Here is a 21,864-nt window from a genome sequence, read left to right on the forward strand (position 1 = left end):
TACATAGTGCCTTTGATCAAAGAATATGCAGTGACCTTGAATGATGTTTGTAGGTCAAGTGTCGAGGTCATATTGGATCACACAAAAATCCCTAATACACTACACTGTATACCATCCACTTAGCCCTATTTGTCCAATACTTTACTTAAACAAAGCTTTTTGGTTAATGTTGTGCAGTGACTTTGCACCAAGTCAATGTGAAGGTCATAGTGGATCTCTTTATAATCAGTTTTAGACCATAGATTATTTCCCATTTGTTTAATCTTACACAGATTGAACAAAAATGCCTCTATGTAAGGGGTAATGAGTTAAATTAGAAGTTCTATGCCAGCTGGAAAATTAAGTTAAGGTCAAAGCAAAATTTTTTGAAATCTTTTCATCCTAATGTCTATTATTTAAGCAGGGCCCTTTGAGATGGTAACCATCTCTATGTTGTCTAGTTTCTATTTGACCCCCCCCCCCCCTTTTTGGCCCAACTATTTTCCAGGAAATCATAATCAAACTTCAATCTGCATTATGTGTGGTTTCAGACATGTTTCAGCTTTCCTTGACTGAAAGTTTTTCCAAAAGATTTTTAAGATGTTTTTTTCTCTATCTTCCCATGTAAAAATTTAACTCCCCCCTTATTGTGGTCCTACCATACCCTGGGGATCATGATTTGAACTAATTTGAATCTACACTACCTGAGGGTGCTTTTACACAAGTTGAAGCTTATTTCTGGCCTTATGGTTTTTGAGAAGTTTTTAAAAGATTTTCTCTGTATACGGGTACATATATATTCCAATTTACTTTGCATGCAGAATTATAATTCTCTATAAATATACCTCTTTACCTCTATTGTAAACTTGATTCTAGCAATGTCTTGAGGACTTGTGAATCTACACAGCTATATCCATGATTCATAAGGAATTCTGCTCTGAGTGCTCCCTCTGTCTGTCCATCTGAAATCCATTTTCTGGAAGGTATGTTTGTCATCCCTTGGCTCAATTTAGCTTATACTTCACCCACATTGTGCCTTTGGTTACAGGGTTTGCAGTGATCTTGAACTACCGGTAATTCAAAGGTAAAGGTCAAAGCAGTATTTCTTTATGCTACTCATCCTGATGGCATTTATTGATGCAGGAACTTTTGAGATGATGTCAAGTTAATTAATAAAAGATGAAGATATAAAATATTTTTATTACAAACAAAATTATAAATGTACATGTGGTATTTATCACAGACACATAGATTTCTAAATAGATTTACACTGATTGGGAGAATTTCACCAATTTTAATTGGGTACTTAAATAAAATATGAATCCAATAACATTAAGTTCCAGTATTAAAATCCATGTACTTTTGCCTCTTAGTTTACAAGCACATTTATAACAAAGATTGGGAACCACCATCCATTCACTCAAAAGCTGCAGGAAATATCTTAAATGCTCTTTATATAGAAAGAATCACAATTTTCAATAGTTTCTTCAAGGAAGTACACTGTACTGTGAACATGCAGTTTCAACACATAGGCACTCATACTGTGTATATAATACTATGTATTGCTTGGAGTTCATTAATTAATTTTATCATCTCAGCAGTAAAGCACTGTTCAAGATACTTGGGCGGTCTCAGCTACCCATGTGCTGGACTTAGTTTGGAGGGAGGTGTCGGCCAAATTTTCTTGGGCATCCATTTTGGCCTGGGTCAAGAATGTGTTGTCTGGTTCATCAGGTGGGCTGAAAGTAGAGGGGTAATAAGGTTATTTAGTTCATGAATACTCAGCGGTACTTAGTAATAATTTGATGAACAGACATGTGTTTTGATACTTGAATCTGAACAACAGGTGGTCAAATATTCTAGTTCACTGTAGAGCTTGCTATGTTCAATAAGAACATGGATACACTAGAATCAAGTCCTTCCTTATAATTCCACTTGTTAGTGGATTGGTATTCTAGCTCCATTATTTGTTTATTTAATATTTTCAAGAGACAGTTTTAACTAGATTTTGCTTAATTATTGGGGAGGGGATCTAGATTTGTTGGCATATGCTTATATCTTGTTTCTGAAACAATTAAGTGTCTGTGCTTGTTGTGGAGATGTTAAATATACATACCTTGGTTCATGTGTAATACTGAGCCTCTGGACTTTGTTCTCAATGGCAGGCAGTGGTGGGCCAGAGTTCATCTTGGTGACCTTGGCTCCACCATTCATCCTGGCAAACAAGTAACGGATGACCCTCTCCTTCTGCTCCCAAGTCAGATCACTGATGTCCACCTTACCAGAAATGTCATACCTGTGAAAAAATGAAAATTCACATAAGTGAAAAGATTTCAATAAGAAATGAAAAGCTAGATTTTCATAATCAAGAATTAAAATATAATATTTATTATAATTACCCAGGGTATATAACATGAACTACCCGGTATTTTATGTATTTTATTTTAGGCATGCATGCAGGTCTTGTCATACAAAAGAACAAACATTTTTTATTCTAAACTGGTAAACATGTTTTCTGAATGCATGCGCAGTTTAATAAATTCATGCTGTGAACATGCAAAGGCAATATATATAAGTTCCAAACGGAGAAAGTCAAAAGTGGAATAAATCCAGCGACAAACTTGAAATATGATAATTGCATGTATATCATGATTGAAACTTACGTGGTCTGTTTCCTAATCAAAAACAGGGCAGCAAAAATGTAAAGAGAGGATAAGTGACAAATGGACAAACTGTTATATGACATTGTGCAATATTATTTTCTGCATTTATTTTGTAACTAGAGTAAATACATCTGTACAGCTTGACAACATCAGGAAAATAGCAGATGGTATTTAAAGAAGTAATGAGACAGGGAGAACAAGAGAATCAATTGAATGACATTTACTTTTAAACATATCACCAACATGCTACGAAGGGGAGTAACTCAAGCATGCAGGGATTAAAGCACAGGAGAATATGTCACCAGTCTTTATACCATTCAGACCCAAATCAGTACAACACCAAAACAAATGATCACAACGTACAACAGTAAAGGATCTTTAGAGGAAACATTTACTGCATATAGATAGTCAAAAAAAGTTTTTCATGCAAAATGAAATACCTATTTATAAGGTATACCCTTCATATGGCATATACCGGTATGCTTTTACTTTTCAGAATTTTTTGGTTATTCTTTTGAAATCATTTTCAATATCTTTTTTCCCCATAGCAAATTAGTACTAAATTGCTTCTTTTAGATACAATCACTGATATACAGAATTATTATAAAATCTGGGTGATGGAAAAATAACGTACATTTTTTCGGCCGCCTCAAGATCCTTGTATACACTGTTAGTGCTGATGTCAGATTTGTTAAATGTGCGGATTTTTGGGAAATCCCCTTTCCCTGCAAAGGCTTTCAGCATTTTTTGCTGATAAGCTGCCTGGGCATCAACACGATACTGGGCCCTGAAATTACACAGAATTTTCCTTTACTGTACAGATTGCCAATTTTTTTAAACTGATGTAAAAGTGTTAATATTCATATTTTTGAAAAACAATGTTTTTCATGTTTTAATAATAATTAAAAAAAAAAAAGATGGTACATTTATATTTCATATACAAATGTAGGGGTATAAAGAGAACTACCGGTATATCTAATTTATACGCAATTGGGAGTATAAGGTCATGGGTCATGATAAGATATGCTTGACATAATTCATGCATGTTTGCAACCAATCCTTTATGAATAATATCCAGTGTATACAGTCCAAAAGTCAAAGGAAAAAAACCCACAAGTCTTCAATTACAAGTACATATATACTAGAAAGATAAGATGAATGATTTACAAAAATATGGAAAGAAATGGTATTTAGATTCCTTTAGAAAATTCGATCAGTCCTTATTCATGACTGGTTACATTAAAAAGTATACATGTACTATTCTGATAGCATTGTGATTGAATGCTCATGCAACATCAATTGTGAATGCAGATGAAAAGTTTTACATATAGTAAATAATTAATATACACAAATGATAATAACTTTTTTTAAATAAAATATACTAACTACTTCTTGTGTGCATGGAAACTGCACATTTTGTGAAGTCTTAATGTGCTCAATAAAAATATAATTGTGAACACCAAGATTTACCTTCATCAAGCTAGAATAGCTAGACTAATAAACATTTCACCATTTTGTATTAATCATATTTAGTTTTGACAAGATTTTTATAATAACTGATAAAGTACATTAAGCATGAATTTTTTCGTCATGTAGCATACTGTAAAGTGTAATACACTTACTGGTTGGCATTAATTTCATTCCGGACCTGTTCCAAGGACTCCAAGAAAAATCGCTCCAGTTCAGTTCTTTGATCCAAAATATTTTTGGCCAGTCGTTTGACCTTGTTCATTTCTCTGGTTTTGAGGTCAATCACTCTCTGGAGTTTAGCCAGTTCAATCTTTGCAGCCTCATTTTCAGTTCTTGCCTGTTGCATGATTGTTCGTTTCTCTGTGTTGAACTCTCTAGACATATGACTTAAGGACTTCTCTAAAGTTTGGATTTTCTCTGTCAACTGTAAAAAAAATAATCCTTAATTTTAGTATATAATTTAAAAAAAATAATACCAGTGTAGACATTTATATCAACTTTTAATTTTTGATAATATTATCAACAAAGAAAGGAGAATGATCGATTATTTTATCATAAAAGGTTAAGATGATTCTATATATGCATGATAATTGTATGCAGTACATTTGAAATACTTTAAATACAGGTATCACATTTTTAATACTGTAATGTATAAACAATATTATTTTAGCAACAAACATCCATATCAATATAGCTAATATTTCTTAATTAATGATATTTGTCTGATATCCAAAGAAGAACTGCATGCTGTAGTACATGTTAAATGGCAATTAAACTCTTCAAATTGATATTGGAATTAACATTAAAACGACTATACAATTCATTAAAAAAAAAAAAATATCCTCATTTCAAATGACACACTGAAACCCTTGATTTATATGTTTCACCTGTCTGATCTGTTCTTTCTGCTGTTTGACTTGGACGATCTTCTCCTGCACCATCATGTCATTGAGTTCCTTGTCCCCCCGGAGCTGTTCATTCTCCTCCTGAAGCTTGTCCCTCAGTTTCTTCAACACCTCCCCCTCCTTCATGTGATAACTCAAGGCCTCTGATAATCTCACATTCTCTTTATATACAGATTTTGTTGTCTCATCAAGATTTCTAAATAGATAAAAAAGAAAATAATCAACACTCTGCTTATATATATAAATCTTAAAAATAAACTAGAGGTAGGTCTGAGAGTGACATATTTGAACTTGTACAAATGACTAAAGCTCAAAGTCAGGACATGTTTACCAGTTACAAGCAATCTTTGTGTCAAATGTTAGCTTCTAATCATTTTCCCTTACAAGATATGGGCTAGACAAAAATTATGTTTTTTTTTAAAACAATGACCTTGAACTTGCCCAACTGACCCTATGACAAAATCAGGACACATTCTCATGCCATAAGCAATCTTAATGTGAAGTAAGAACTTCAAATATTTTTCTATAAGAAAGATATGAATTGGGCATGAATTTTGAACTTTTCCTTCCAGTGACCTTAAACTTGCCCAAATGACCTTGGGACAAAATCATGACACATCCTTAGGTCATAAGTAATCTTTGTGAGAATTAAGAATTTTCAATGTTTCTTCAAAAGAAAGATATGGACCTGAGACATGATTGCAGACAGATGGGCTAACAAATGGAGAGACAGACAAGGTGAATCCTATATACCCCCCTCCCCCAAACTTGTTTGTGGGGGGTATAACAATTAATTATTTGGGTCATGAATTGAAAAATATTAGAAACAACACATCCTTAACTGTAGGTTTAAGTATTGATTTTTGTGATTTTTCTATAGATTACCACTTTAATTTCAAATGTATCATCTCAAAAAAACCCAGCCATATTATTAAAGTTTTAAATTTTTCTTATAGCAATCAATTTAAATTGCTAAATTATGAATCATATACCATACATGTGCAAAGACTAAGATTTTTTGAAATTTTCATTATACATTCATGCATATACATTTCTAGATACTGTTGGTACATGAACCAGCGAATATATATATATACATACGATATTGCTTCTGTGTGGGCTCTCTCCGCTAGTTCTGCTATCTTCTGATTTGCTTCCTGTTGCAACCTCATCTAGAAGAGAACACCCAAACATTATGCATGGAGTTTTGAGTGTTATTTAAGACTTAAAATGTTAGACTGTATAAAATGAACTGCCCTAATTAGCTCACATGCTATGAAATTCAATCTACCTTTTCCTCAAAGAATTTCTGCTCCATGCGTGTCAGTGTTCCTTTGTGGTCTCGATTGGCATTATACATGGATTCTTTTATCTACAAAATAATTCATTTCTTATTACCGCATACAATCAATCTTATCTAATTTTGATATTTCATAAAGCATCAAACAATAAATAAATATATATAACATTTTTATCACACAATACAAATGTATTTTAATCAAAATCATTAATCAGTTTTACAATTCTTAACATTGATTTGCATGGTGAAAATTCAACATTTAAATATCTTTATAAATATCACATTACTTGCATGGAAATATGTGATGAGTTTGGGCTTTTTTATTGCCATACCTGGTACATTAACTAGTGATATTAAACTACATGGCTTGTGGACAATTTTTCATAAATGTACCATCAGATAACCAGATAAACAAAAGTGAATAAAGAGCTTATATCTATGTGAGCGTGAAATATTCATCACATTAAAAATCTTAACACAATTCATTTGCACACAAATGAAAGCTATAGTTTACGGTATTCACAGTATTCACAAACAGTAGTATAGGGATCTTTTCTTTTAATAAATATATTGCCATCTTCCATATTAGACTTACATCATCCAGCTCCTTCTGCATCTGCCCCCTCTTCCGTCGGAACTCCTTCACCACTTTCAGCTCGCTCTGCATGAGCTCCACCTCCCGCGTTTTCTCCGACACTTTCTCTTCAAGCTCATTGATCTGTGTACTGAAATCTTCTACAATATTTTCCTTTTCTTTTCTGTGTTCTTTTTTCAGCTCTCGAATTGACTGCTTCAGTCTTTCATTCTGTGAAAAACATTTTTAATTTGGTTAATAAACTACACGCATTTTATTAATTCTTTCCAATTAAAATAAATCCCCTGGTATTTTTTTCAAATATTACAGAACAGCCGTAAATATTAAAATCAGATCTTACATATCCGGGTAACTGAAAATAGTATAAGCATGCAAGCAGCACAAATATGAACATGATATACCAAAGTGAATAAATTAAAGGAACAAATTTTATTCAAATCAGTTACACCATTTAGAAATTATTTTGTATTTATTAAATTTTTATAGAACTCTTAGATTTATAATCATGTGACCAAAGACATCTATGGCTACCTCGTTTTTCTTCTCTTCATCTTTTTTCTGTAACAGAGTAAAGCATTCTATGGTGTCTTTCTCCGTGATTCTTATCATGTCCTGGAGCTGGTCATTCTCTTTCACCAGCTGATTTGCATGCTCCCTGTCAAAATCAATTCAACCAATTGCAAAAATGTTCAACTTTTGAGTTGAAAAAAAGTTGTTTTGTGGATTTCTTCCCTTGTTTTTTCTTTGTTCTCAGTTTTTCTTTCATGTATGTTCAATAATGATAATATCGATATTATCAAACAAACTAAATTTTACAAAGAGTTCAAGGTTAACTCAATATGTAATGCTCATTGATTATAAATGACTCTTAAGAAATTTTCCAACACTATAGAAAAGAGTAATATAAACAAAACCTTAATTCTATATTTATTTGTTCATTTGCAATAGGCGCCACTTAAATGTCAATGCAACAATATTGCCAACTACATGTACGATCACTGTACTAACATTTTCCTCATTCAGCATCAAAATCTTTTTCAATAATGCACATAATAGTATAATCCTGTGAGTTGACATATGATCAAATGAGATCTACCTGTACTCCTGTTTGGAAGTTTCTGCAATTTCCAGGCGAGTCTCCCACACTTTGGAGTTGGCCGCTGCAATCTTGGCAATGGACTCATTCTTCTTGGATCCCTTCTTTCCCTTTTTTCTGAAAAAGCAGGTATTGAAAAAAAATCATTTCTGTTTAAGATTTTTTTGCATTATTCATATTTGGCTTTTTATCATCCCACAAAAAATAGGCTTAATTCTTGTCTATATTCTAGCTTTGTAAAACCTTAATTATTGGTAACTTGACAATGCCTTTTCAGCAAAAGTAACAGTATTGACAAAATATAACTTTTGTTTGGAATTCTATGAAAAAATATGCAAAAATTTGTTATTTTTTAATACTAGAATGAATTGTTTATAGGAAAATTAAATTTGCCAATAAATAAAACTTATCTGATTAATTTATTCAAATAAACATTATAGTGCAATCATAATTTCAGATGGTGATAGCCACATCAAAATATAGAGATGCAGTGAGTGAAGTTTAAATTAAATTAAGATCACTTTACAATCATTCTTTGAGAGCAATTAAATATCTCAAATTCCCTATTTTCCATGCAAAGCAAACCATCTTAACTGCAAATGAAATCCATAGCACATGAAATATAAACCCATCAGAACTTGGCAATCACATTGTTATCATATTTGAATTACTATTAATTAAGAATGGCATTGATTTTATATATTTTGTTCAATTCGATCGATTCTTTTGCATCAAACATCAAATACTGTGTCCATATTCTTATTAAATAATCACACCACACAGACGCTTGGATATCAAATTGAAAGAACAACTTACCCATCACTAGAAGAGCAAGAATAGAAGGTACATAAGATATGCATTTAATTACATCATTAAAGTGTACACAAGCAACTGTAAACACATAGATACACAATTTTCATGCATAACTGTCCCAAAAAATTGTAAATCATTTGTTGACATTTGATTTTTATACATCTTTGACCAACTTTAGAGGAAGAAGAAGCTAGATAAATAGTAAGTGTAACAGTGTTATATCAAGATTATAATAACCACCGACTCTTCAAATAGCCAATACATACTCATTAGACGATAATATATGTTTTACATACCCCTTCTTTCCTTTTCCCTTTCCCTTCTTGCCCTTTTTTGGCATTTTGCTACAAATTAATCAATCCTCAACCATATGAAAGTATTTTTATTTTCCTCAGTTATCCCTGTTCGGCGGCCATATTGTTTTGTGGTGTTATGGTAACCTCGGATATTTCCGTAAAATAAAAGCAAAGGATCAAATAGGAAGGTAAAATTTAAAACTTTTGTCTAAATTATGTTTGTTTTCTTTAAAGCGGTTAAATGTAATAACTGTTTTAATTTTCTAAATTCATTTCACAAAATTAGAGCAAAACTAATCACTTCCGGTTATTTGCAAAATTCGTAAACACACACGTCAGTCGGTCACTTAGGTCAGTTTTGTCTGATTTGCTATCGACAGGGCGCAGTCATAATAATGACAATGTGATATAGGTAATTGATTTACAGCTGGACGTATGAAAACACGAATGGGTTTAATCATTTGATATTAGCTAAATTGTCCGCATAACTTGAAACCAGCTCATGGCTGGGTTTTTACTTATTTTGACTCGAGGTATTATTTATTGATAAGATTGCCGACTACTGTGTTGAAACATAATTTATTTTACTTTTGAAAATCAAAATAATTCAGTTTACAAACACACTGTTAAGTGTTTACGAATTTCCCAAGATTTCATTTTGTTCTTCATGTGCAATGAATAATTTTGTTCAAACTTACATAGGTTCAGGTACATTATTTGAAACAATTTACCTTCCCTTTTGATTAACAGTTAGTTGATGAAGGTTGTGAACAATTATCTTGATTATAGAGTGAACACAAATGTATATGTATTAACTATATAACTGGTTATTTGAATATTGCAGATCATGATGCAGGAAAATGTTGAACTCAACTCCACGCCTTAGCATGTATCAACTCCGTGGAAGAGTGGGTGGGTTCCTGATTCTGGTGTTTGCAGTGGCGTTGATCATCGTAGTCGCAGGTTATGATGACCTCAGGCACAGATTTGTCTCAAAGTCCATCTTTAAGGACAAAAAGAATCCTTATGTATTTAATGGAGAAGCCACACTTAATGTACGCAATGAAAATCTGAGGGGAAGTAACGGATTTGCCCAAAGCATAACAAGTTCACCTGGTTTGCCCAGTAAAAATGATAAGGATGTGTATGCAATAGTGTTTGATGCTGGGAGCACAGGGTCAAGGGTTCATGTCTTCAAGTTTAGAATATTACCAGGTATGTAAAATATAGTCTAGATTGTATATGTAGAACATTATTATCTTTCATCAGATTATCAAATGTATACCCTTTCATATGTGTTTGAAGGTAGAGTCACATTTAAAGTGTTACATTTGATTTTGTTAGATGGACTTTTGAGACTGGATAAGGAGCTCTTCAAGACAACTAAACCAGGACTGTCAGCTTATGCTAGTGACCCAAGGATGGTAATTTTTATACTCTCATACCTGTTAACCCTCCTGCATTGCGCGGGAGACTCCCGCAAAACGGCCTAAAAATTTAAGATCTCCCGCATCCAACCTATCTCCCGCGCGGGAGACCGCAATCGTATTTGTCTTCCCCATACCCCCCCCAATTCTGAATCTATACATGCAAATTTCAACATCCACTGAGGGTTTTTCTCTGATTTTGAACTCGAAAAGCTGCTGTGTAGCTTGAATATATCAAAATCTATCCAAGTACTGTCTACCGTGATCATAGTATGACATGTTAAAGCCCAGTTTACTTTTTACGATTACTTCCGGTTTTGATTTAAATCAGTTACGTATTTAGTTATGCATCTATAGGCCTTATAAAAAAATAAATGAAAGCTTAAAACATCTTGATTTTACTCTGTAACACCAAAGAAAACAATAACAGCCAGTGGTGTCACTTAACAGGTGCACAGGTAAAGCACCCAAGCCACGTGCAGTGAGTCGTGACTAATTCTGTCTGGCCAGCACGGTCGGTAAAAATCAAAGTGAGTTTGGAACACTGAGTGTTTATACAAGCTACCAATAAAGTGAGTGTAAAAGCATTTCACAAGAGTTTTTAAAGTTAATAGTACCGGTACTATGAATTACAGGGATGCTATAGACATTACAACAGAGATCATTTTTAAATGATACTGGAGAAATACATGTTAAAATTGTTTTGTGAATTAAAAATCTATCCTATAGATAAGGCAAAAAATAATTTTAATGAATATTATTTTCTGGTATTTTCTTAACTGGGTCTCACTGCAAATTCAAAATAGGCAAAATAAATTTTCTGTGTTTACCCTATATGTCAGCATGTAGTGATGGTTCAATACTGAACAATAGAAAAACTTAATATAAAAAGTGACATTATTGACTTCTTGTATTGTACCATGCAAACAAAATAATAGTTTTCTGAACATGTACAGCAACACAATTTGTAATTGCACACTGGTAGTCATAGAAATAATAAAATGATTGCAAATGCATTAATTACAATGGTAAAATAAGGTATCTAACAGTATTTTTAAGATATATTTGCATTTCACGTGAAAAAACGTCGTTTACGCAAAATCTCCCCCTTAGCCAAGTTGGTAAGGGGGAGATTCTCCCACATAGCAGCTTTGAAAGATTAACAGGTATGTACTCTATGTATTAGGAAATACTATTACAGAAACTTCTTTCAAATAGTCCACTTCGGTTTTATAGATTTTTAGAACAGGATTTTGTACATGTTGTTAGCAGGCATTTTATCTTTGATTTTTGTTTTCATCCTACAAAGTGACATAAAAATTCAGGAAGTTTATGTTTTCCTACAATGTCACAAGATCTCTTACAACATTTAAAGAATCATCTAAATCAGGGTTTTTTAAAGGATATAGTAGGGCATGTTCTAAAATGAGGGGTGATAAACTTCCCCTCCTCCTACCAAAATAGCCCTAAATAAATCATTGTGTTCTGATCATCCTTATTTAATATACTTCACTGCATCAATTGTGGATAAGTGTTTTGTCTTTGTTAATGTAATTAATATACATCAATTTATTATTGAATCATGCTCTTGTAACAGATTTGCTCTTTGGCTGCATATTGGGTGCAACTTAAAAGCCTCAGTGTGTTATTATTGTGTTATGCTAATATAACAGATTTGCTCTTTGCATAGGGGGCTGAGTCTCTCAGGCCAATGGTGATTGAGGCCCTTGCCTTTGTTCCAAAAGCCAAGCAGAGGTCAACTCCCATAACCCTGAAGGCCACGGCTGGATTGCGTCTTCTGTCTGAAGGAGTAGCTGACAACATTCTAAATGAGGTATTTTCAATTATGCTAAACCAAAAGACAAGATTATGAATTGTTGAAAAAATGTTTAATAATGAAATTGATATGCAATGTAGACAAACACTCTTAAGACTACATAGATCCGCAGCCTTAGCATTCACTGATGAAAGACAAAGAGGCTTTATATATTTATTCATAACCAAGGAACATTCACAAAACATGGATAGTTCTGTGGTTCGTAGATTAAGTGTGGGGCTCTTGTCATCAAAGACAGTCTTTATGTTTATACCCCTAAGATAGTTTTAATCATTATTTCGGATAATTATAGGTCACTCAAATGTTTAGAGAATACCCCTTTCCATTGGGAGACATCAGTATCATGGATGGCATAGATGAAGGTATAAAAGTGCATGGCTATACTTTTTAGATTGTATTCATCATGGTATTTGAACAAGGTTTTGGTCTTTCCTAATTATTAATATTTTAGATACTAACTGTGTAAATTATATTGGAAGTTAATAAGGAAATATCATTTCCATCTAATCTTTGATACTTACCGGTAATATGCATAGATTCATATACAGTGTCTTGCTTAACTTGAATTGAGAAAAAAGATACTTTAGACACTTGATTCTAAAGACAAAATTGGAAATTGATGTACATTTGATCTGCTATGTTTATTTTGTAAACCTTTTTTTTGTAGGAATATTTAGTTGGATAACCCTCAATTATATACTTGGTAAGTTATTAACTACTTGGTTTTATAGAGTTGCATTGGATGAAGTATGATTTAAATAAGCAATCATTCTTTGGGTATTATGAGGTGATAATTTCGGTCAGGGCGTGATCAAATCCTTTATGATAGATTTGATCACGCCTGACCGAAATTATCACCTCATAATATTCAAAGAATGATTACTTATATTTATATAATTTTAAGCCATCATACGATTAAATATTTAAATATAAATAAGCAGACCCTGCTGGCGCCTCAATTGGGCTTCAATTGACGTTATGGGTTTTATAGTACAAAATCGATACGTAGAGTTATCGCAGGCAAAGACACTGGAAAATGTAAATATTATCAGTTGCAATGTGAGTTTTTTTACTGTCTAAATAATTCTTATAACATGCTTTGATATGGTGGTTCTTTATGATATGCGTCTAAAATGTACTAACCACAAATTTTTATTGAACGAAATAGATTGTCATTTATTGTTGTGACATATCATCAATATCAACTTATTAATGATGAAAAAAATTATGACACAGCCTTGTATAGATTGCTTGTGCAGATTCATTAGATTGAGAAAATATTGAATTTCTTCCTCCATTATGCCATTAAATTATTTTGTACATGTACATTTGTCTGATTACTGGTATATTTGAAAAATTTGACTTTTGGTATAAAAAAAACATGGCATGCTAAAGCTGGTTTTATCATTTTGATTCATTTGCAAAGATACAAGTAATTTTCTCTGACATCTCAGTCAAGGATCATTTGAGTTTTGGTAACATCTGTATTACATGATTGTCTGTTTTCACTCAGGTACCCTCACCAGTGGCAACAAGACAGTAGCTGCCCTAGATTTGGGAGGGGGCTCCACACAAATTACATTTGTCCCCCAACACAGGGTAAGCTTTACTGATATTTTTACTTTCATTTTAACCAGGTCATTTTAAAAGCTCAAAAGTTCTGAATAAAATATTTTACTGTATAGCCCAGATTACTGTAAACTAATTTGAATTTTTATCTGTTGTGATTTTAATTCTTAGTTGGCCAAAAATTAACTTATGGCTAATTTTTATGTCCAAGTTTATGTGGATTAACTTTAACATATAAAAAAATATATAATCAGGGATTAATATTGAATTTTTTTTGGCAAGGAAGGCATTTTAGTGATTCTTGCCAAAAAGATTTGGGTCAAGAATATAAAGAAGTTGCTTCACAGTAGTTTTTAGGCAGATACATTAGTAGGAGAGAAAATTCATTCAATTATCATAGTAGTGTTCAGTCATCTGTGATCAAATCTGTTAATATCAAAATACCACCAATACATCTTTTTAATGTACATGCAAATTGTTTATTTTCAGGAAACTGTGAAAGCTGTGCCCAAAAACTTCACTAGTAAAATCACATTGTTCAACAGAAGCTACAAATTATATACACATAGGTACAGTATGATATCACCCTGCTATAGTGTACTGTATGTACATATTTTTAAAGAACTTTGTTGATAAATACATGTCATTGTATGAATTAAAAAAAAAAAGTACTGTAGAGAAAATTATAATGAAACTATTTATCAAATGATAAAAAACTACCACACTTTCTTTCATTTTAGTTACCTAGGCCAGGGATTAATGTCAGCCAGGTTTTCCCTACTGTCAGATAATAGAAATCCAGGTATGTTCATGCAACATTTTTAAATTTTCTTTTGCCCATTCACTATTAAAGTATACTGAATGCTAGGATTTCTAAATATTTCTAGATATTTTTTTTTCAGCTGATGTACTGAACACAACCATTCTTACCAGTCCATGCTTGCCAAACAATTTCTCTGGAAAATTCCGATTTGGATCACATAAATACCAAGTTGGGTAAGTTGTCCCAAATGCTGGTATTTCTTTTCATTCTATCTTTTGTATTGAATATGATGAATACGTTAAAATTAAGGAATTATTTGGTGAAGATGCTGCAATAATTTATGGTCCAAGATGAATTTGATAAATTAATACATGTATTTATGAGTACATGTACTTATACAAATTCGATATGAATACTCATTCAGTGTTGTAAATGTACATATCCAAATATGGGAACACTTATTCTTCCCAGGAACACCACAGATTTTAGATTCAGCATTTACAGGTTTGGTTTTATTCAGGTATTGTTCCACGCCCCACCCCAACCCCCATTTATAAGTCATGGAGTGATTGATCATTGCATTCACAGTCCATTCACAAGTTTACCTGAACATGGATTTTATATTCCAAATAACTGGCACTGGCATATTATTTTGTGTTTTAATCATTCTATAGTTATGGTACTTTAATTTTGAACATTACAGATAATTTTTAATAATACACATGTAATGATAAGTCAATTTATGGAAGAATTTAATAAGTCATTACAATACATGTTTAGAAAACGTTCGTAATAGTTTCTGGTCCTTTTTCCCTTTTTTTCCTTATTTTTTGGATGCATGCACTACATGTATGTGTTTCAAATTAGGAAAGGGATGCTTTCTGTAGCCATTTGACAACAACAGAACTGTTAGATTTTGCATGGAATCTCATTCCAAACATTCACATCTTTAGCAAGCCTAGCAAGGATATCAATATCCTTTTTTTAATAATTCTTATAAAAGTAAAATAGTAAAAATACATGTATCAGTAAATTGTAACTTTTAAGACCAGGATGCTAAACAGAAACCCTACTGTTTGACTACAAGCATTGGAGTAAGCAATGTGACACAGAAGGATTTCCATAATGTCTGCAAAGTATTAAATGTAAAATGCTATTTTTCTGAACTAGACAACATTAATTAAGCATGCATGCATTAATTTTACTATTTTATAGTATTTTAAATTATTTACAGTGTTACTTAATATGAGAGAGAAACAGTGGTTATGATTTTACACTTTACAATCTTGTAAAAAACTGTGAAAAGGAAAAAAAAGTTTTAAAAGTCTTCTATTGCAGTGAATATTATCGCAAATCTTACACGGGTGTATTCGCTGCGAGTGATAAACTGATGCGTTGAGTGACGACACTATCGGGATTGCGAGTTCCAGTTATATAAACAAGCATTTTCATTGGCCGTTTTAGTACCCGCCCACCCTTACCTGCCGACGTGGTATTTGTGTCGTTTCTGCAATAATTGACTAAGAGTTCTCACAATAATCGGTTCAATCCCCAATTCATTTTTAAATATAATACATACTTCATCGAAAAATTCAAATCCTTTTAGCTGTTAAACGCATCAATTTAAGATGAGGCTATATTTATTTTGTTGTAGCTTATTCCAAAGAATTCACAACAGATACTGACAATAAATATTACATAGCCTATATTGCATTTTGTTGAACTTTAACTGATTAATATGACACACTTAAAACTACAAGTGTGCATACCAAAAAATCGAATTTTACGGCATGTAAACGTGCTCAATTTTGGACTGATCTGTGATCAACGTTATTTTGTAACTCACTTAGTCTGTATAAACATTCATTTTATTATATGTTCTTCGATATTAATCACACAATATTTACTTCTGATGTTGACACTCATGACTGACATGCTAATCGACCTCGGATTGTATAATTCACGTGCAGATCGAGTCGCCATTTTACAGTTTTCAATGAATATAAACAAACCACACTTCTTCATTTTGCGGAGCTGTTGACGATGTTTCAAAGATTTCAATACATATTTATTGTAAATAAAACAGTGAAGACATATGCTGTAAAACGTCTAATGGATTTCACGGCGTGTCAACCCGAATTTTCCCGTGGATCTACATTTTGCAACAAGTTTTTTATGAGGAAAAACAGTTAAACTCATGCGATTTTCAATATATACAGTATATGGTACATTATTAACGGTAACGTAAAATTTATTTGTTCACTAAACAGTTTCTGGCGATTTTTTTTTCACAATGAACTGAATGACATTATTCGATAAGCGAAGTACAATCTTATTCTGTGACTGATAATCTATATGTGCCGATCCCTGCTTTTAGGGAACTTTTTCTTTTTCTTTTCATTAATATTTTACACATGTACGTGAACATCTCCCCGTTTGTTATTAAATAACTCTGTACGTAAATTTTTAACTTGCTAGTACAACTTTATGAGATGTTTTCTTTCTCCGACATATCTTTCCACGTGTTAGCATCATGTTCTCAACATGCATTTGATAAATGGGCGGGTCTATATAAATGCACCAATCAGAATCTTTATTTCAAATCACAATTGAAATACACACCGATTAGAAAGTGTCATCACTCAACGCAATGCTACATCGGTCGTAGCGAATACTTTCACGTAAGATTTGCGATAATGGTACAAGTAATTTGTTTTGTGAAAAGGGCAACTACACATTTCAGACTCTGCATGTAATTTTGTACAAGATATCCAAGTTTGTACAGTTCATGATTTTTTTCTACTTCTAAGAGAACTTGTGCATGTACTGCAAGTTAATCAAGTTCAATTAAAGGGTTAAAAAACATTTCATTTTATATGTACTCTAGAATAAACCACCCTCCTGTCCCAAAAGAGACAGCTGGTTATATCTTTAATAATGTAATTTTTAGGAAGGTGTGTAAATATTTTATTGATTAATTATTAAATGAATAGCAATGAGCTAAAAAGTTATGATTACTGGGTTATGTTAAACTTTGTTTGTAACATGATCAATTTGACATTAGGGTAACCGTAAGTTGGTTGTAACATGATCAATTTGACATTAGGGTAACTGTAAGTTGGTAATAAAGTGGGGTGAGTTGTAATTCTTATTCAGTATGGCGATGCTAATGTTCAAACCACAGTTAATGACCTAGCTATGAATGAACTCCAACAGACTGATTGAATTCTTATGCTCTTTCATTTCTGAAGGTGTAACACTGTGATTGGAGGAAGTAACATTTCAGCAATTAAAACAATACTGACATGCTTGGGGTTTTGGTATTTTCTTCTTTAAACTTATGTTATATTATGCTAGAAATGCTCTGATCTTTAAAAAGTCTTAACTGCAATTAACAGCTATGTTTTCTGTTTTCTATTTTTTTTTTATTTGCTCCACATGTAAAATAAGAATTACCGTAAGTGTAAGCTAATGAAAAAACCTTTCAAAACAACATAGAATAACTTCAATAATTTTTCCCATGTCATTACAGTTCGCTGACCAATGGAAGCTCTTTCTCTGCCTGTTTAAAGGATGCTGTTAATTTTGTGGATAAATACATGGTGGATATAAAGGAACTCAGCAATGCTGATATATATATCTTCTCCTATTTTTTCGATAGAGCAAAAGATGCTGGAATCATAGGTACGTGTCAATAAAAGATGCAGTAGTAAATTCAGTGAAGTTTTTTCATGCTTTGTGAAATGAACAAGATATAGTACATTGCCTCTCTTCTTCAACGACCAGCCTAACCCCACCCCAGCCCCATTCTTAGTACATGTACATGTACTGACTAGTTTAGTTCCATGTAATGAAACGTAGAGTTTTGCTTTTCAGAAAAGTCTACAACATGACAATGTGCTATGCCAATTTTATTCTTTTTTCACACAGGGAGAAGTGGAGGCCAGATGACAGTAAAAGACTTCAAAAGGGCAGCTAGACATTGTATGTATCCAGGATATACTTTTATGTTTAGCGTCTTACCATTTACCAGCACTAGGTAATTGAAATTGAAATACTGATTTTTTTTTCAAATTCTGTCTACAGATTTTTCCAATCCTTTACTTGATCACCCATACTTAGGGATGGACCTCACTTATATTTATGCTTTACTTCATGATGGTTACCACATACGATCCAATAAAGGAATGGAGGTAAGTTGGCTTTACGGAAGTTATAAGAGCCATGTTATTACGAAATAATTCAACTGATAAATATTTAATCTCAGGATGAATTAATGAAAGGAAAATGAAATATCTTGATGAATTCCTTTTAATGGTCTATGGAACTTCAAAAATAGATGACAATGGGTTTAAATGTCAAGTCAGAAATCTGGATTGAAAATCAGTTTGAACAATATATACTGGTATTCATGTTTGTAAAGAAATCAATTTTTTCATACATGATACCAACTGTACATATTGTAAATATTAAACAAACAGTTTGAATATGTAATGAAATCAGATAAAGAGCATAGAATTGATAAGATAATGTAGCTTGTGTCTGTAAAGAGATGTACATTGTCATTGATATCTCTAAGGTCATAGTGAGTTAAAGTTCAGGTCAAAAGGTTAAAGATCAATGTATGATGTTATACCCTTTGCTAGTGATTCTCACTCGTTGTAACTTGACAGTGATCAATTTTAGTGCCTTTTCTTTTTAAAATGTTAGTGAGACATTTTATATTGTTATACTTTCATGTTAAATACTGAAATCTGATTGGTTAAGACGCAGTTAATAATATTTACTATTACCCTCAGCGTTAGCAACGCACTTGGCAACGGGTAACATTAAAAAATGTTACATGCGCGAAAATTATGCGCGTACGGTTCGCTGTAGAATTCACGTTATTCCTATATAAAAGCAGTAAAATTTTCTTAAAATTTTTAAAAAAGACATTCAGTATAACAAAATAAATAGTGCCTGTTTGGGAGGATAACAGTTGAAATTGACACCCCTCGAAAACCATTGTCAACCTCCGCTTCGCGTCGGTTGACAATGGTTTTCTCGGGGTGTCAATTTCAACTGTTACCCTCCCAAACAGGCACTATTTATATAGTACCATAGATTTGTTTTTTTAAACTACAGGTCTCTACAGGATAAACTATTTTGGGTTGCAGTTTCAATCATTGTTATACATCGTTACTGCAAATAAACACATAATGTTAACTTATTTGAATGGCCAGGGAAAAAACAAAATATGTTAATATTATAAACATCAATATGTTTCCGTTTCAGGTAATAAAAAGAGTCAAGCAGACAGAAATAAGCTGGGCTTTAGGATCTGCATTTCATTTGTTGTCTTCCATGGGCTTGGCTCGATAATACATGAACACCCACAGATTATGTTATTGATTATGACATTGTATAGATTTGATGGGATCTCATTTTGATGTAAATGTGCGGGTTATTTCAATGGAAGTGTATGCATTTATGATTTGGTCATTACTGTTTCAATTGCACCTGTCCAGTAAACAGTTAAGCACATGTTCATCTAGCACACAAGCACCAGTACATGTATATATACACAAAATATTTACATGTACATTTACATGTGTGTAATGACATGACTGACTTATACTGTAGATTCCTAATTAAACACGAGGAATTAATTTCCACATAAAATCGTGAGAAGTAACCATCGCAAATTTTAAAGTCTCGCTTTAATTTTTCAGACAGTTTTGAAGTATAGGAAATTAACCAAACAAATAGTGATCAAGATTTTTTTTCTCGCAATTTGATACAAAACGGCGTAATCGCTGAATTAAGTACTCGCGTTAAATAAGGAATTTACAGTTATCAGTATGATTCCTTGCCAGGAAGGTGATTCAATATTCAGCCTAGCTGAATTACTGCATTATACTATATGACTGTGTTATTGTGATTAATAACTTGCCCAGAGATTATTTTGAAGTGCGTGTTAATAATTTCGAAATACCAAGATTTTTGCACCTTTTGTATGTTTTCCACAGTCTCATTTCCTAAACTGTATTGAATGTGTGGGTTAATTGTTATAAGTGTTTTACATTATGTACTTAATGTACATGTGCAGTATATTTGTTGTTTTTACAGAGAATTAATGAAACTGCATCATGCATATATGACTGATAAAGTCTGTGATTGGTTTCAAAATATTATTTTTTTTTGTAATGATTAAAGAGACCAGCCTTTGCAAAATTCTAAATAGCCACTTTTATTTTAACTGTTAACAATACAACTTTTGAAAGAAAAAAAATTGGTTATCTGACATCACTGTGTCATTTTCTCTTCTTTACTCTCTGGGAATTCTTTATATATATATATCTACAAAAAAAAATAAAATCAGAAGAATATTTTTAGATTAACAAGGTAAGTCTTTATTATTTTTTCAATGTTTGTACATATTACCACATAGCACTTTTATATATTTTTCTCTGTAATAGAACTGGAACATGTTCTAGTTAGTAAATGCCTATTTCTAATTAGTGAATGCTTATGGGATGACAGAGGGATAACTTGTGTTTTGTTGTTTACTGATACAAGATAAAGGCAAACTGAATCAGTTAAGGAAATAGAACAGGGTATACTTTTTTGTGTAAGTCTGGTGATTATATTCATGCTGTACATATTTGTATCACTCACAACAGTCTACAGAACTACTAGTATGTTTCATTTAAGGTATCCCACTCCTCAATGTTGTTGTATCAAGATTTTCTTGAGAAGTATATCATTGAAATCTGTAGACAAAACAAAATTAAAAAATACAAAGATAATGGGGGATCAGTATCCATCCCTCTGAGTTATGGCCCATTTAATTTGACCTTTTTGCACCTAAAATGCAATTTCATCCTATTTAGGATTTGTTGTCAGTATTTTTGATTAAGCAAACTTATTTCTTCAAATATTGTTTTTAATTATGCACAATGGTCACACTGAATAGAGGGATTACGAAAAAAAAAAGCTGTATAAATTTTTGTGTGACCTTTTTGCACTTAAAATAGACAATTTCTTTATTTAATAGTTACAATTGGATTTTAAATAATAACTTTTTGAATATCAAGAATTTTATAAGATTAATCCAGTTTGCCTAAATATGTATTCAGTATCATTTTGACATAATATAACATGGGGGT

At 32.3% G+C, this 21,864-nt stretch overlaps 2 protein-coding genes across 5 annotated transcripts; one reads left to right on the forward strand and one right to left on the reverse strand.

Moving 5' to 3' along the window:
• Window positions 1-1,159: 1,159 nt before the first annotated feature.
• LOC128175960 (basal body-orientation factor 1-like) lies at window positions 1,160-9,274 on the reverse strand. Of its 3 annotated transcripts, XM_052841896.1 has the most exons (12): window positions 9,118-9,274; window positions 8,009-8,125; window positions 7,444-7,567; window positions 6,913-7,122; window positions 6,309-6,389; window positions 6,119-6,189; window positions 5,000-5,213; window positions 4,265-4,536; window positions 3,277-3,429; window positions 2,643-2,654; window positions 2,096-2,275; window positions 1,160-1,718 (listed from the first exon to the last, which is right to left on the reverse strand). In XM_052841896.1, exons 1-12 carry the CDS (start codon window positions 9,159-9,161, stop codon window positions 1,592-1,594), a joined length of 1,605 nt encoding a protein of 534 aa, XP_052697856.1. In that variant the 5' UTR covers window positions 9,162-9,274; the 3' UTR covers window positions 1,160-1,591. The 3 variants fall into 3 exon arrangements, with proteins under 3 accessions (XP_052697856.1, XP_052697857.1, XP_052697858.1); XM_052841897.1 differs by lacking the exon at window positions 2,643-2,654; XM_052841898.1 differs by lacking the exons at window positions 2,643-2,654; window positions 3,277-3,429.
• Window positions 9,275-9,405: 131 nt separating this feature from the next.
• LOC128175961 (ectonucleoside triphosphate diphosphohydrolase 5-like) lies at window positions 9,406-21,052 on the forward strand. Of its 2 annotated transcripts, XM_052841899.1 has the most exons (15): window positions 9,406-9,529; window positions 9,962-10,332; window positions 10,462-10,541; window positions 12,235-12,378; window positions 12,674-12,743; window positions 13,049-13,084; window positions 13,895-13,980; window positions 14,440-14,519; window positions 14,691-14,752; window positions 14,853-14,946; window positions 15,185-15,217; window positions 18,246-18,397; window positions 18,644-18,697; window positions 18,800-18,906; window positions 19,991-21,052. In XM_052841899.1, exons 2-15 carry the CDS (start codon window positions 9,978-9,980, stop codon window positions 20,075-20,077), a joined length of 1,440 nt encoding a protein of 479 aa, XP_052697859.1. In that variant the 5' UTR covers window positions 9,406-9,529; window positions 9,962-9,977; the 3' UTR covers window positions 20,078-21,052. The 2 variants fall into 2 exon arrangements, with proteins under 2 accessions (XP_052697859.1, XP_052697860.1); XM_052841900.1 differs by lacking the exon at window positions 15,185-15,217.
• The last annotated feature ends 812 nt before the right edge of the window (window positions 21,053-21,864 follow it).

This window comes from Crassostrea angulata, chromosome 3, assembly GCF_025612915.1.
Source record: "Crassostrea angulata isolate pt1a10 chromosome 3, ASM2561291v2, whole genome shotgun sequence".
Taxonomy (NCBI): Eukaryota; Metazoa; Mollusca; class Bivalvia; order Ostreida; family Ostreidae; genus Magallana; species Magallana angulata.